The sequence below is a fragment of the Mus caroli genome, unplaced genomic scaffold (assembly GCF_978045245.1).
Source record: "Mus caroli unplaced genomic scaffold, Mus_caroli_1 scaffold_1, whole genome shotgun sequence".
NCBI lineage: Eukaryota > Metazoa > Chordata > Mammalia > Rodentia > Muridae > Mus > Mus caroli.
Genome location: NW_028227256.1, coordinates 147,548,433 through 147,562,107, shown reverse-complemented (window position 1 = coordinate 147,562,107; position 13,675 = coordinate 147,548,433). Strand labels below are relative to the sequence as shown.

General features: G+C 41.4%; 1 protein-coding gene across 1 annotated transcript; it reads left to right on the top strand.

Annotated features, from left to right (window-relative positions):
* Positions 1–809: 809 nt before the first annotated feature.
* LOC110288090 (prostaglandin G/H synthase 2-like) lies at positions 810–13,261 on the top strand. Its single transcript, XM_021154538.2, is given in 12 exon segments — positions 810–861; positions 8,499–8,579; positions 8,582–8,614; positions 8,744–8,887; positions 9,507–9,650; positions 10,191–10,337; positions 10,340–10,371; positions 11,241–11,325; positions 11,436–11,681; positions 11,860–12,146; positions 12,523–12,670; positions 12,945–13,261. Coding segments are annotated over 12 exon segments (1,716 nt in total).
* The last annotated feature ends 414 nt before the right edge of the window (positions 13,262–13,675 follow it).

Below are 13,675 nucleotides of genomic sequence, written 5' to 3'. Positions count from 1 at the left end.
TAGAATACTTTTTAATCTTAATTTTTTCTTAGTGGACTGGCTAGAGACATTAATTTTATTGGCCTTTCAAAAGGGGCCTGTTTGTGCTGACTCTCTATTAATTTCCTGGTTTTAGTTTCACTGATTTCTGTTCAAATGTCGGTTGTCCCTGTTCTTCTATTTACTCTCAGTTTAATTGATCTTTCTACTCTGATGACTTGGGAGCCTTGACTTCTGACTTTCAGTCTCCTTTGCTCATCCATGCATTTGGTGCTATAACCGTCTGTGCTGCTTTCTGTGAATTCTAAACATCTCAAGTTATCGTTTCGTTGGACTCAAATAAGTTTTAATATCCTCTGAGCTTTGTCTTTGAGTCCTATGTTACTAAAATGTATCTTGTGATATTCAGCTATTCGGGGATTTCCCAGATATCAGTGATTCATTTTACTTTTTTTCTTCTCTCCTTCTTCCCAGCATGTCCCTCCCATCCTCCCCATTTGGCATCATCTGGGGTTGGGCACCTTCCTGGCTTCCCTCCTCTCTCACATGCATTTGTCTCCCCCTGCTGGTAGCCTTAATGAGAAGGGGGAGAGGGGAGAGATGTTGGGGGACTTCATCTCCAGGCTGAGGAGCACATTCCACACAATGTCACGTGGTGCCCTCTTTACAGACAGAAAAGCAAGGTCCTCCCCATGAGCAGCCAGTTGTCAAACTGCAAGTGAAGAGCTTCAGGACCCTCAGGACCCTGCTCACCAAGGAACTCAGGTCCGTGACCCTCCAGCTCTGCAGCCACCACCACAACCACAGCCACAGCTGCTGCCACCTCTGAGATGCTCTTCCAAGCTGTGCTGCACTGTGCTGCCCTGGGGCTCAGCCATGCTGGTGAGTGAGGACCTCTGTGGCCTGAGGCACCCCTGGACTCCTCAAGCTCAGACCCTCTTTCTAGGAGTGTGGGACTGGGTGTGTCTCTTTCAAAGAGCCTGGACTGTTTGGTCTAAGGAACTGCGAGCTGCTTTCAGGTTATGGGCTACCACTCAACTGAGAAAAGAACCACTCTCATTTCCTAAAAACTAATAGTCGTAAGGGTTTGTGATGAGACAGAATCCGTTCAATACTTGTGAAAAGCTTATGTGTGGGCCACTGAATAGGATTTGTTGCTTTAAATGCCTGTGAGAGCTCTTCTGCCCACAGAAAAATGCAGAAGGAATTTTTAAAAGTATATTCAAAATGTTAAAACTGGACTGATTTACTTTGATTTTCATTACACTAAATTTTGATAAATATACTATGTTGATCTATTTTTTTCAACTTGTCAATCAGTTTATTACAACACTGATAATATAAAGATATTTGAATTTTTGACATTTTGTAGAGGATATATTATAAAGTCGTACATATAACTTCTTGATTAAACCCTGATTTCTTTTGTAGGGAGGTAGGGAAAGGCATTTAGAGTCTCAGGGTCACCACTAGGATATTCTCTATTACTGGCTAATTATTGCTTCTAGTCACTTTAGTAGAAAGAATGAGGCCTTAGTAGTTATTTTGAAAGAAATAAAATTGAGCTCATAGTGAAAATTTCAACTTAACATATGGGCTTTTATTTAACTTTCTCAATTCTACAATTATAGCTCCCCCTTTTCTTATGTAGAAAAATCTCAGCTCATAAAACATTATTTATCTATTTTATACAATTACATGTAAACTAATTCAGAAGTAACCCCAACAATATTGACAAGAACTGTAAATTTATTAAATGACACTCAGGCTTTTTCATAAGTCCAATTGTCCTTCTATTCTTTTTTTATTTTTGGAACAGAGTTCCACTAAGTAGTTGAGGCCACTCTCCAACTCCTGACCCTAAAAAAATGAGCTTAAAGGTGGAGTGCAGACAAGATTATAATGGTATTTTAAAAGGCAAAAATATATGTACTATAATGAAAAACCAGAGTATGTAGTGTGATTTTAAATAGACTTATGTGACAAGGCTAGATACCCTGCAAATTCTGTTATCCCATAGAAAGCCTTCTAGGAAAAACACAGGAAGTACCCTTCCCCACCCCAGTACTGGAAACAAAACCCACTAAACATGACTCCATCTTTGATTCATGCGGTCTAGACCAGGAAGCACTCATTGAGGAAAGTGAGCGACAACCATCCTTTCTCAGAGAATGTGTGGCTAGTGTTCAACACACAAAGAATACTCAGGAGACATGCTGCATTTTGACAGGGCTTTCACTACCCTGTTGTAGTGTGGTAGGTGGCATACTACCAGCAACACATTTCACAAAAATATGAACACCACTGAACAGAGAAGGAAATCATTACCTTGCCCTTTCCATGAGGAATTCTCAAACGACATTGTGTCACTGTACCTAGCAAGGCTGCCAGCACAAAACTAAAGCCAGTCACTGCTTCTGGTGAAGACTTGAGTATCTTTCTTTCTAGGCAACGATCTAAGCAAGGTGTCAGGTAAGAAGGCAAGGCTACGTCAATGCAGTGCAAGCACCAGGCTGCAGCCAGGCGAACAGAAATGCTAAGGTGCAGAACCACTGAGATGACGCTGTTCAGAAGGCCTGGAAGGACAGAGGAAAGCAAATGGCTTATGTGTACAGACAGAACTCATTTCAGCAATAGGACAGTCAAAGGATGGACATCCACTTGCATATAAAATGTACTTCTTCTATGAGAAACCAAATTACAATGAAAGAAGTGAGATATAACTACATTGTTTTTGGGTTTTTAATGTAGAGATGTCTTCTAGTATTACCTCATCAAAATGAACTTAAGCTATGTCAATGCACAAAAGAAAATTTTTATTTCTAGTGACTTTTGTATTTTACCTTGAGATCATTAGTAATTAAGCATTGTATTAGGAACTACAATTGCTACTACAAAAGAAAACCACTGTTAAAAAGTCATACCTTGTCATAACCCCTTTTTAGAAGAAAGATGATTTTAATTCGTTTTAGGTATGTGTCTGTGCATGTGAGAACAGACGTCCACAGAGCACAGAAGCACTGGATCCCCAGAGCTGGATTATAGGCAGCTCCGAGCCACCTGACAGGAGTGCTGGGGATCGAACTTGCCCTTGTGCTCTTAACCTCTAAGTCATCTTTCCAGCTTACTGCTCCTGTAGAAAAATCTCTCAAGCACATTACAGATATGCTAAAACACTTCTTATCCACTGCACAGCTTTTATCTTAGAGCAAATTCTAGAACCAAGGTTTTGCCAGGACTTCAGTGGTCTAACCCACTAACAACATGTTAGAATACAGTGGAATGCAGTGGTCAGCAAAAAAGTTTCTATTTATTGATTCATGACAGACCTTTGTTGAAACATGCAAGTTTCCTGCCAACTGCTACAGAAATTTAAAGAGCTTACAAACATATAAATGATATAAACACGAAGGTCCTCAGTAAGTAGGAACAATGGCAGAAACAAAGCCACAGACAGGAAAATAAAAAGGAACTTGCCACTGCAGACCACATCTTAGTGGATTTCACTGATAGTTCATGGCCTAAGCATGTAAAATGACAGAATGGAGAGCAGATGAGTCGCCATGTCTTCTGGGAAGTACAGGCAGACATGGTTGCTGATGACAATCCTGCTGATACTCCTTTGATACAAACACCCTCATTTAAGCATGGTGGTAGTCATATAACTGTGAATCTCTGAAGAACATATTTTAAAGGAGGGAACTTCGTGCTATCTGAAAATATCACAATGCTAATAAATTACTCTATAAGGCAGAAAGTTATTTTCAGAAAGAAATAAAGATGACTTAAAAGACCCCTGAGGAATGGACTGCATCTAGTCCACAGATAGTGATGTTTCACTGCAGGGGAGGGAAATCCAGGCGTATTTCTCTGGAAGTTTTCCATTACACTTCAGAAAGAGAAATGAGGACAGCATTACAAAAGAGTTTTCTAATTTGTTTTTGTAAGGATGGGATCTCACTATGTAGCCTTTGCCCTTTGAGTGCTGAGACTAAAGGTGTTCACCTTGCCTCACCTTGCCACACCTTGCCACAGAACCTTTAATTACAAAAGGGGAAAATGGCAAACAAACACAAGATCCAAAAACCCAAAATGCCCTCTCCTCTCTTTAAGTTGTGTGTGTGTGTGTGTGTGTCACATCCACCCTGACCAGCAGGAAAGATGCAACACCATGTTGTCCTTCTTCAAGCAGGTTTATTCAGGAACACTTAGCATTGCAGTGCAGGAACGGAATCCCCCAAACAACCCCGGGGCGTGCCTTAAATACCCTACTGACTCCTCCCAATCACCCCAGTCATATAACAGCAGTCCACAGCAAGTGACGACACCTCAGGCGAGCTGACAAGGCATGGCGTCTGTGCAGTGCTGGGATGTGGCTAAGTCTGAGATAATGAGGAAGTCAGGCGCAGGTCATAAGACCTGACAGCCATCCTGGGTGCCATCTTGGGGTGGTGGCCGCACCCGCTCCTCACATCTCCCCCTTATTTATTATTTTGGCAGAGAGAATGCCTGTCTTAGGTTCCCCCCTGCAATAATGCTCCTTACCCATCATCAGGAGGACAGACAGCAGTGGTCTGGTTCCTGTCTTAGGTTGGTAACACCTCCAGGGAGTCTTGCCCATCATTGATTACTTCTCTAGCATGCCAAGCCACACTTGATGAGATTGTCCCAGCTCTAGGGCTGCAAAAGCCTGAATCAACAGTGCCTGCACACGGCTATGCCTTTTTTGCATATGGCAAATGCACCACAGGGCCATTACTCCTGTGGCAACGCAGATGATTGCCAGCCCTCCTATGCCAGCCCATTCCTTGAGGTGCAATATTGCTGTGACGATGTGAACAATGGACTGTCGGAGATCCCTCAGCATACCATCAAGTTGACGTGACCAGTTCCCTGTGAGATATCGGGAAAGATCCTGAGACACACCAGCAGCATGGCTAGCATTAAGAAAAGGCAATGAAGTTACACATAATCCCGAATAGTTCCACTCACATCCTAATTGACCAAGCTCCATCAACACATCAACTTGTTCCTGCACTAGATCAATTCTCTGATTTAATAATAAAATTTGTGCTTTTAGCTGACTATTAATATTACCCTGCAAAACTAAAGCTTCTGTTACTCCAGCAAACAAATTATTTACCGCTACTGCTGTTTGCACTACGGATGTCAAAGATATGGCCATGGCTGTAGCAGCTGTGGCAGAAATGGCAATTGTTGTGACTATGGCAGTGGTAATCTCAAAATCTCTTTTAGGTCTAAACAGTGTCATCACAGATGGAGCTTTCACTAGCCAGAGTACAAATCTAGGCATACGGGTTACCACAGCCAAGGAAAATGCAGATGCATTTCAATACATACTATAAAAGCAATTATCATTACTACGATTAATAAACTCATTACCATAACTACCATTATATACTAAAAACACAAAAGGGGGCCAAACACACACAGGTGTAGGCACAAAAGACATATTTTTTTTTCTCGAAGCCAAAACACTCACAGAATTTTCAAACAAATCAGACCTGTTCCAATAAAAACTAGCATTTCCCCAGGCCCCTCCCATCAGTATACTTACAGGTGACAAATCAGTACAGCTTCCATTTACCCCACATAACAACCATACATTAAAAGGATTATTAGCCCCTCGCTGTGCTGGGCTTTGATATGTCCAATTATAACCTGCAAATGTTTGATTATACGTGGTACTGATGTGTGGAGAAAAGGTAAAATACTTTTTCACTGCCCAAGCAGCCTTAGGGGATTGACATCCAGTCCACGGAGGCAAAGAGTCTCGTATGCCTCTGCAAAACGGGGCCCAGTGTGGTTGGGGTGGAATGCTAGCATTGCTCTTGGGTATGCTCGCAGGCCAAGTTCCTCTGATCCAAGTAGCATTAGCACCCACTCCTCGTGTGTGTGTGTGTGTGTGTGTGTGTGTGTGTGTGTGTGTGTGTGTAGGTACATTTGCCCTCAGAGGCCAGAAGAAGGCATTAGATCCCTTGGGGCTAGTTATTGGTGGAGCTAAACAGCCTGCCAGGATCTCTGATAACCGAGCTCAGGTCCCCAGGAAGAGCATCATGTGCTCTTAACCACTGAGCCATCCCTCCAGCCTTCAAACACATCTATATTTTAAAATAATCTTGACTATAAACTTTCATGAAACATCTAATGAGTCTCCAGTGGTTTACAGTTCTAAGTAAACTCCAGCTTGCTTACATCACAGACATTTCCTTCCTCCAGTACAAGTGAAATGCAGAACCGAGATGGTCACAAACAACAGATCTACCTGTACTGGAATCCTGGAGTAAAGGGGCAGCTGTAGTGCCAAGGCTGTGGATCAGATTTCCAAGTTCTTGTAATGCACAAACCAGCACATGCTGGCTGGCGGCTACATCCATGGAAATTACCATCATGCAATAAGGCATCCATAACTTTCTTTAGCTTCCAGATGGCCTGGCAGATCTGTGCAGCAGAAATCTGAGCTTTCTCTCCAAGCAGGCCTCCTAGAGCCCCTTGAAGAAAGAATGAGACACAGCAGCAACAGCAGATGGCATCAATCTGCGTCTGTGTGGCTTTAGGATTCGGCTGGGATATAAGGCTTAGGATATGGGAAAGAAAGGCAGCAAGATTCTTCTCTAGCCAAGCTCCTCCTAATGTTGAAATAAATACCACGTAAGCCTGAGTAACTCCAACTTGAACGTCTCTGTGGACTGAACTGCTTCCTTTCAGCATATCTCCCTGGCTCAGAGGAATCCTGAACTCCCATGCAGAAACCGTGCTCCCAGAAGTTCCAGAACTTCCTCCAGAGACCCTCTGCGAACACTCTGCCTTGAACCTGCTCCTGGATGCTTAATAATTACAGCTTTAGCCAACACTGTACCCAACAGTTTTGAAACATATCCGCACATCATAATTGGAACCTTAAAACATAGTGTGGCCACACTGTCCAGGTCTGTGTTCCACATAAAGATGGCCTCATTCTGGAGTTCAAGAAGACACTTGGCAGCAGCACATCGGACAGCCATGGATCTGTCTGTTAAGCAGGACTGGGCAGCCTTGTAAACATCCCTGTGGCATGGTGCAGTGGCAGCACCCAGCCCAGTCAGTATACTCTGCAGACTCAGCATGACCTCATAGTGGCCTTGAGACTCTGCGCTCTTCATAGCTTTAAGAATATTCCCCACGGTGTCAGTGAAGCAGTTACCCAGTATTCTATCCAACTTCTTGTACAAGGAACCCAAGCACACCACAGCAGCAAGTTTGGTGGGAAGGTAACTTGGAGAGTCATCTTTGCTCCGGATGAGATCATTACATTTATCGATTGTCTCATAAACAGAGAATGTGTCTTCAATACTTTAAAGTATGGCCAGATTCTGAGTAAGGAGCTTGTGCGTGGGAGGCCCCGGCGAGCTGTTCAGTAACGACAGGAGCTACTCAACAAGATCTTCTGCTTCTCCCTGACGTCCTCCCTGTTTGTTGCTAGCAAGAGCTTCTCCTAGTATCAAAACCACTCAAAAATAAACTCAGCCTTCTGAACATCACCTAGCTGATTGGATGCTTCTTCATTGAGCAGCAAGCTGTAAGCTAATTTCATTCCTTGCAGCAAATTCTCTTAGCTGGTCTTAGCTGGTCAAAAGTCTTCTCATGTGTATGCACCTTAGGTGTATGCAATACACCTAAGGAACAGAGCCTGCAGAAACACCCTGAGCTCACACCTGTCCGGGCTGTGCCACGTTACCAGCTCCGCAATAGAGGCACCGGGTTCACGCCGGGCACCTGCTGGTCAATCCATTTTAATTTTGAAAGGGCTACTCAACAATTCTAGTCTGAACATTCACCAGTGCCTGATGAATACCGAGGGGAATCCATGCAGCCTACCATTGGACTGAGCACAGGGTTCCCCATGAAGGAGCTAGAGAAAGTACCGAAGGAGATGAAGGGGTTAGCAGCTCCCTAGGAGGAACAATATGAACTAACCAGTAACCGCAGAACTCCCAGGGACTAAATCACCAACCAAATAGTACACATGGTGGGACTCATGGCTCCAGCTGCATATGTAGCAAAGGATGGCCTAGTTGGTCATCAATAGGAGGAGAGGCCCTTGGTCCTGTGAATGCCCTATGTCCTAGTATAGGGGAATGCCAGGGCCAGGAAGCTGGAGTGGATGGGTTGGTGACCACGGTAAGGGGAGAGGGGATAGGGGGTTTTCCTGAGGGGAAACCAGACGTTTGAAATGTAAATAAAGTAAATATTTAATTAAAATAAAAAAAGAAAATGTTGGTAATGTGAGCTATGAAGTTAGGTCTTCTGCTTTTCTTCCTTAAGAATAGAAAGTTGCTACTTCTATGTTATAACCATTAGATGAGACAGACTTATTTAAAAATAAAGACTTCTTTTCTGGGAATACCTGTGTGTTTGTCAAACTTATCATTGTAGAGTTGACCCATGGTGACACAGTTAAATAACGAAGATGAGGACAACCAAGAGTGACAGACAGGATGTTTTCTGTTTTAATGTAGCAAATCCTTGCTGTCCCAACTCATTTCAAAACCACAGTGAATGTATGAGCATAGGATTTGATCAGTATAAGTGTGACTGCACTGTACTGCATTCTATGGTGAAAACTGTACTACACATATATTTCTCCCGGTTGTATCTTCCTTTGGAAGGAGCCACATATGGTTTACCATCATTTTGTAGATTTGTATTCTATGGGAGAGAATAGGGACTGCTCAGTTCTTCCTCCTGCCTTGTTTCTCTCCAGCTGAATTTCAGACAAGAATTGAGTTACTGCTGAAGCCCACCCCAAACACAGTGCACTACACCCTGAGCCTCTTCAAGGGAGTCTGGAACATTGTGAACAACATTCGCTTCCTGCGAAGTTCAGTCATGAGATATGTGCTGAGATGTAAGTACAACCCTCCCTTGTTTTCCAGCATCCTCCAACACAACTAGGCACTGAAAACCCAACCCTAAGAACTATCCTGACCTTTTCAAATGATTTGAAGTATACATTTTCTAGTCTGTTTATTTTTAACCTGAAATGTCTAAAATACTGCATGTAAACCTGTAGTCTGGATCCTAGTTATGAACCGTGTCCTTCATTCCTGTGGAGGAAGTGTGGTTCGCTTGTTCATTGAATACCCATGGCTCACAAAACTGTTCTGAACATACAGCACACTTTGAAACAAATAGTTGATTAGGGTTTGGGTCAGAAGGGGAAATAGATATCTAATTTTCTAAGTGAGGGCCATTCCCATCTGTGTTAGTCATAAGCTATGGAACAGGGGGAGGGTTGTACCTGAAATGTCAAGACTACTGGAGCATAATGTCCTCTGTAAAGCTAACACTTTATTGAAGATGCATTTTCAGTGCCTTTTAAAGTTTAGTCATTGTAAAATAGGGTATCTTTGTCTGAAGGAAATCCAATCTCTGGACTTGCTACATTGTACAATGATAATTGATATTCCCTTGTTGTTGTTGTTGTTTTCATATGAAACCAATAATTATTTTCTTTAAAATTTCAGGGAGATCACATTTGATTGACAGTCTACCAACGTACCACATGCACCGTGGTTACAAAAGCTGGGAAGCCTTCTCCAACCTCTCCTACTACACCAGGTCCTTTCCTCCAGTAGCAGATGACTGCCCAACTCCCATGGGTGTGAAGGGTGAGTGTAAAGAAATACATACATAGCAACTGCAGTGAGGCTTGGGTGTGTACCTAGAAAAGTTGACCTTAGATTATCCTTCATGTAAAACTGTAAATAGTTTTGTCTTTAGTATGGTTATCCACAGAGGTTTATTAAAAGTACAGATGTAGTATGGGAAAGTAAATCTACATTTGGTACAATGTTTTAACCTTGTTATGTTTTGCTAAATTGGATTGATGATAGTTAAAATTGATAAAATTTCAATAACACTCCCCCTTATATATGAACAGTAGAATTTATAACCTTTGCCAGATAGCTTATTGCCAGTAATCTCTAAGGCAAAGGATAACCAATAACTCAAGACCATTCTCACATAAAGAGTGAGTTTCAGTCCAGCCTGACACTGTGCCTCAAAACACAACAGATTTATTGATGTTGTGATCCTCTTTGAGACAGTGCTTCTAAGTGATGGATGCTCTCATGTATTATACAGTCATCTGTTTGCTTGAACAAATAGGTGAATGGATAGATACTTACTTCAGAGTTTTCATGTTCCAGGAAATAAGGAGCTTCCTGATTCAAAAGAAGTGCTGGAAAAGGTTCTTCTTCAGAGAGAGTTCATTCCTGACCCCCAAGGCTCAAATATGATGTTTGCATTCTTTGCCCAGCACTTCACCCATCAGTTTTTCAAGACAAATCAGAAGCAAGACCAGGGTTCACCCGAGGACTGGGGCATGGAGTAAGTGGGCTTAACTCAGATTTATAGCAAATCCTTAGGAAATGCTGACCTCTTGCCATGCCAAAAATATTGCACCATTTTTTTTTTTTGTATCCAAATGTCATGTCTACTAAAACCATGATGGGTGTTCCATTTTTATTTGCTGGTTTATTAAAAATGAGCAGACATACAGAGAAATATTTTAATGTAATTTCCTTATATTTTTAGTTAAAAAGTTTAGTCTATGAAAAGGCTATATCTTCTGTAAATAAATAAGTAAATAAGTAGTCACTGGTGGCATTGGGAAGTTAATGTTAGAATTTTGTGCTTGCTGTGCACTGGACTCTGCTTATTGAGATAGAGGCTCAACCTTCACAAAGTCCCCTAACTGTGCTGCTTTACACAATGGAAAATAACTATCAGGGTTATTAGTAAACATGTGGTATACCTAATATAGGATGCTAATATCATTCAAAATACAGTTACATGCTTTTATTTTTGGCAGAAAAAATATTTTAGAACTTTGTGACTATGAATAAGTCATTTGTAGAGCTTGCTAGATTGGTGTTTAATAACACTTGTTGCTTTTGCAGAGGCCCTAGTGTAAGTTCCTAACACCCACAGGATAGTTCACAACCATCTATAACTCCAGTCAGTTCTAGGAGATTTGATAAATTCATCTGACATTTTAGGGTGCCAGGCAAGCACATGATATACATACATACATACATACATACATACATTCAGGCAAATTCTCATACCTAAAAATAAAATAAATCTTTAAAAAAAATCACTTGTTGAATTTTAAGGAAAAAGTAATCATCGAAATTGAATAAGAAATCATAGTAAGAAATCAGTAAATTGAAATTTCTCCATAATTAATTTTTTAGGTAGACTTAAATCACATTTATAGTGTAACTCTAGACAGAAAACATAAACTATGCCTTTTCAAGGATGGAAAATTGAAATATCAGATATTTTCCTTATGGTTTAAAAATGATAACCTGCCATTTAGACTTACATTTTAAAACTGTTGTGACGTTTTCTTTCTTCTTTTAACTCTGTTATTACTGTTGTGATTTAGGTCATTGGTGGAGAGGTGTATCCTCCCACAGTCAAAGATACTCAGGTAGAGATGATCTACCCTCCTTGCATCCCTGAGAACCTGCAGTTTGCTCTGGGGCAGGAAGTCTTTGGTCTGGTGCCTGGTCTGCTGATGTATACAACCATCTGGCTTTGGGAGCACAACAGAGTGTGTGACATACTCAAACAGGAGCATCCTGAGTGGGAGGATGAGCGACTATTCCAAATCAGCAGACTCATACTCATAGGTGAGCAAGAGAGAAAATAAAGAGCAAGACCACCTCCCCCAAACCCCTAAAAAGAGAAAAACTCAGTTCTTGCGTTTGCTGTTTTGAGTTCTTCTTGTGAATAGGGAGAGTGAAGGTGATCTGGTAACATCCCTACCGTTTGTTGTAAGGAAACTACACTCTCTGTGTTGTGCACCAGGAGAGACTAGCAAGATAGTGATGGAAGACTACATGCAACACCTGAGTGGTTACCACTTCAAACTCAAGTTTGACCCAGAGCTCCTTTTCAACCAGCAGTTCCAGTATCAGAATCGCATTGCCTCTGAATTCAACACACTCTATCACTGGCAACCCCTGCTGCCCCATACCTTCAACACTGAGGACCAGGAATACAGCTTCAATCAGTTTCTCTACAACAACTCCATCCTCCTCAAAGGAGGATTTACTCAGTTTTTTGAGTCATTCACCAGACAGATTGCTGGCCGGGTAAGCATTGTTCCTGAAAACAAGAACCACCTGGTCAGTGGCTTTAGGATTTTTGTAATAGAGACAGGTTTTTTTTTTTCCTATTACTAAAAGAATAGTCAGCTGTTCTACTGGTTCTTGTTACATGATTCCTGGAAGGTTTCTGAAAGACTAAAGTGTTCTTCTAAAATTATCCAGCAAATAATGACACCTGTCTATCTTAAAACCAATACTTTTAAAAGCTTTCAGTCATCTTAGAGACTTCAGAATTAAATATTCACACTTGTCTACCAGCTCATTTTTTATAATCATAAAAGACCTGTTCCTTACAGACTGGAAGTGATGAGGTGAAGACATAAGACCTCAGGAATCTCATTTTGTTATTCACTTGTCTCAGGTTCCTGGGGGAAGAAATGTTCTAATTGCCCTACAAGCAGTGGCAAAGGCCTCCATTGACCAGAGCAGACAGATGAAATACCAGTCTCTCAATGAGTACCGCAAACGCTTCTCCCTGAAGCCTTACACATCATCTGAAGAACTTACAGGTGAGAAATGGTTTCTGAAGATTCTAAAAGGATCAAGGATTAAATGGGAAAAGAGAAGGTGAGAGGGATTTTAGTGAGGGGATAAACTAACTTCCTCTTCCTCCTCCTTTTTTCTTCTTATACAGGAAATAGAAAAGGATCGAGTTTATTGAGAAAGAGGAATGGGGATGGGGGTCAGCTAGTGAGCAGGGGAAAGCCTATGCTCAATAGCCAGGACAATTGTCAGCTGTTCCCAGTTTTATATATCTGTGTCTCTATCTTCGGTACCTTCCAGGAGAAAAGGAAATGGCTGCAGAGTTGAAAGCTCTCTTCAGTGCCATCGATGCCATAGAACTGTATCCTGCCCTGCTGGCAGGAAAGCCTTGTCCAGATGCTATCTTTGGGAAGACCATGGTAGAACTTGGAGCACCATTCTCCTTGAAAGGACTTAGGGGTAATCCCGTCGGTTCTCCCCAGTACCTGAAGCTGAGCACCTTCAGTGGAGAAGTGAGTTTTAAGATCATCAATACTGCCTCAATTCAGTCTCTCATCTGCAAAAATGTGAAGGGGTTTCCCTTTCTGTTGTTGTTGTTTTGGTTTTTTTGTTTTTGATTTTTCTCTTTTTTGCTTTATTCATATTATTATTAATTATTATTATTTTTGCGACATGGTTTCACTGTGTAGCCCTGGTTGTCCTAGAGCTCACTGAGTAGACAGGGTGGTGTTGAATTCAGAAACCTGCTAGCCTCTGCCTCCCAAGTGCTGGAATTAAAGGCATGCGCGATCACTGCCCCCCCCCTTGTTCATTTGTTTGTTTTGTTTTATTAAACTAATAAAATTTATTTCAAAATATACAACATAATATTGACATTAAGTCATCAAAATAATTTATAATAGTTAAATGCCTCTTACATATACATCATATCTTCTGAAGCTAAAAGTAATATTCACTCAACCAGTTTTTAAAATATATTTGGAACAGAAAACATGATAAAAGTAGACAGAAAATCTCTTTATGAAGTCCTC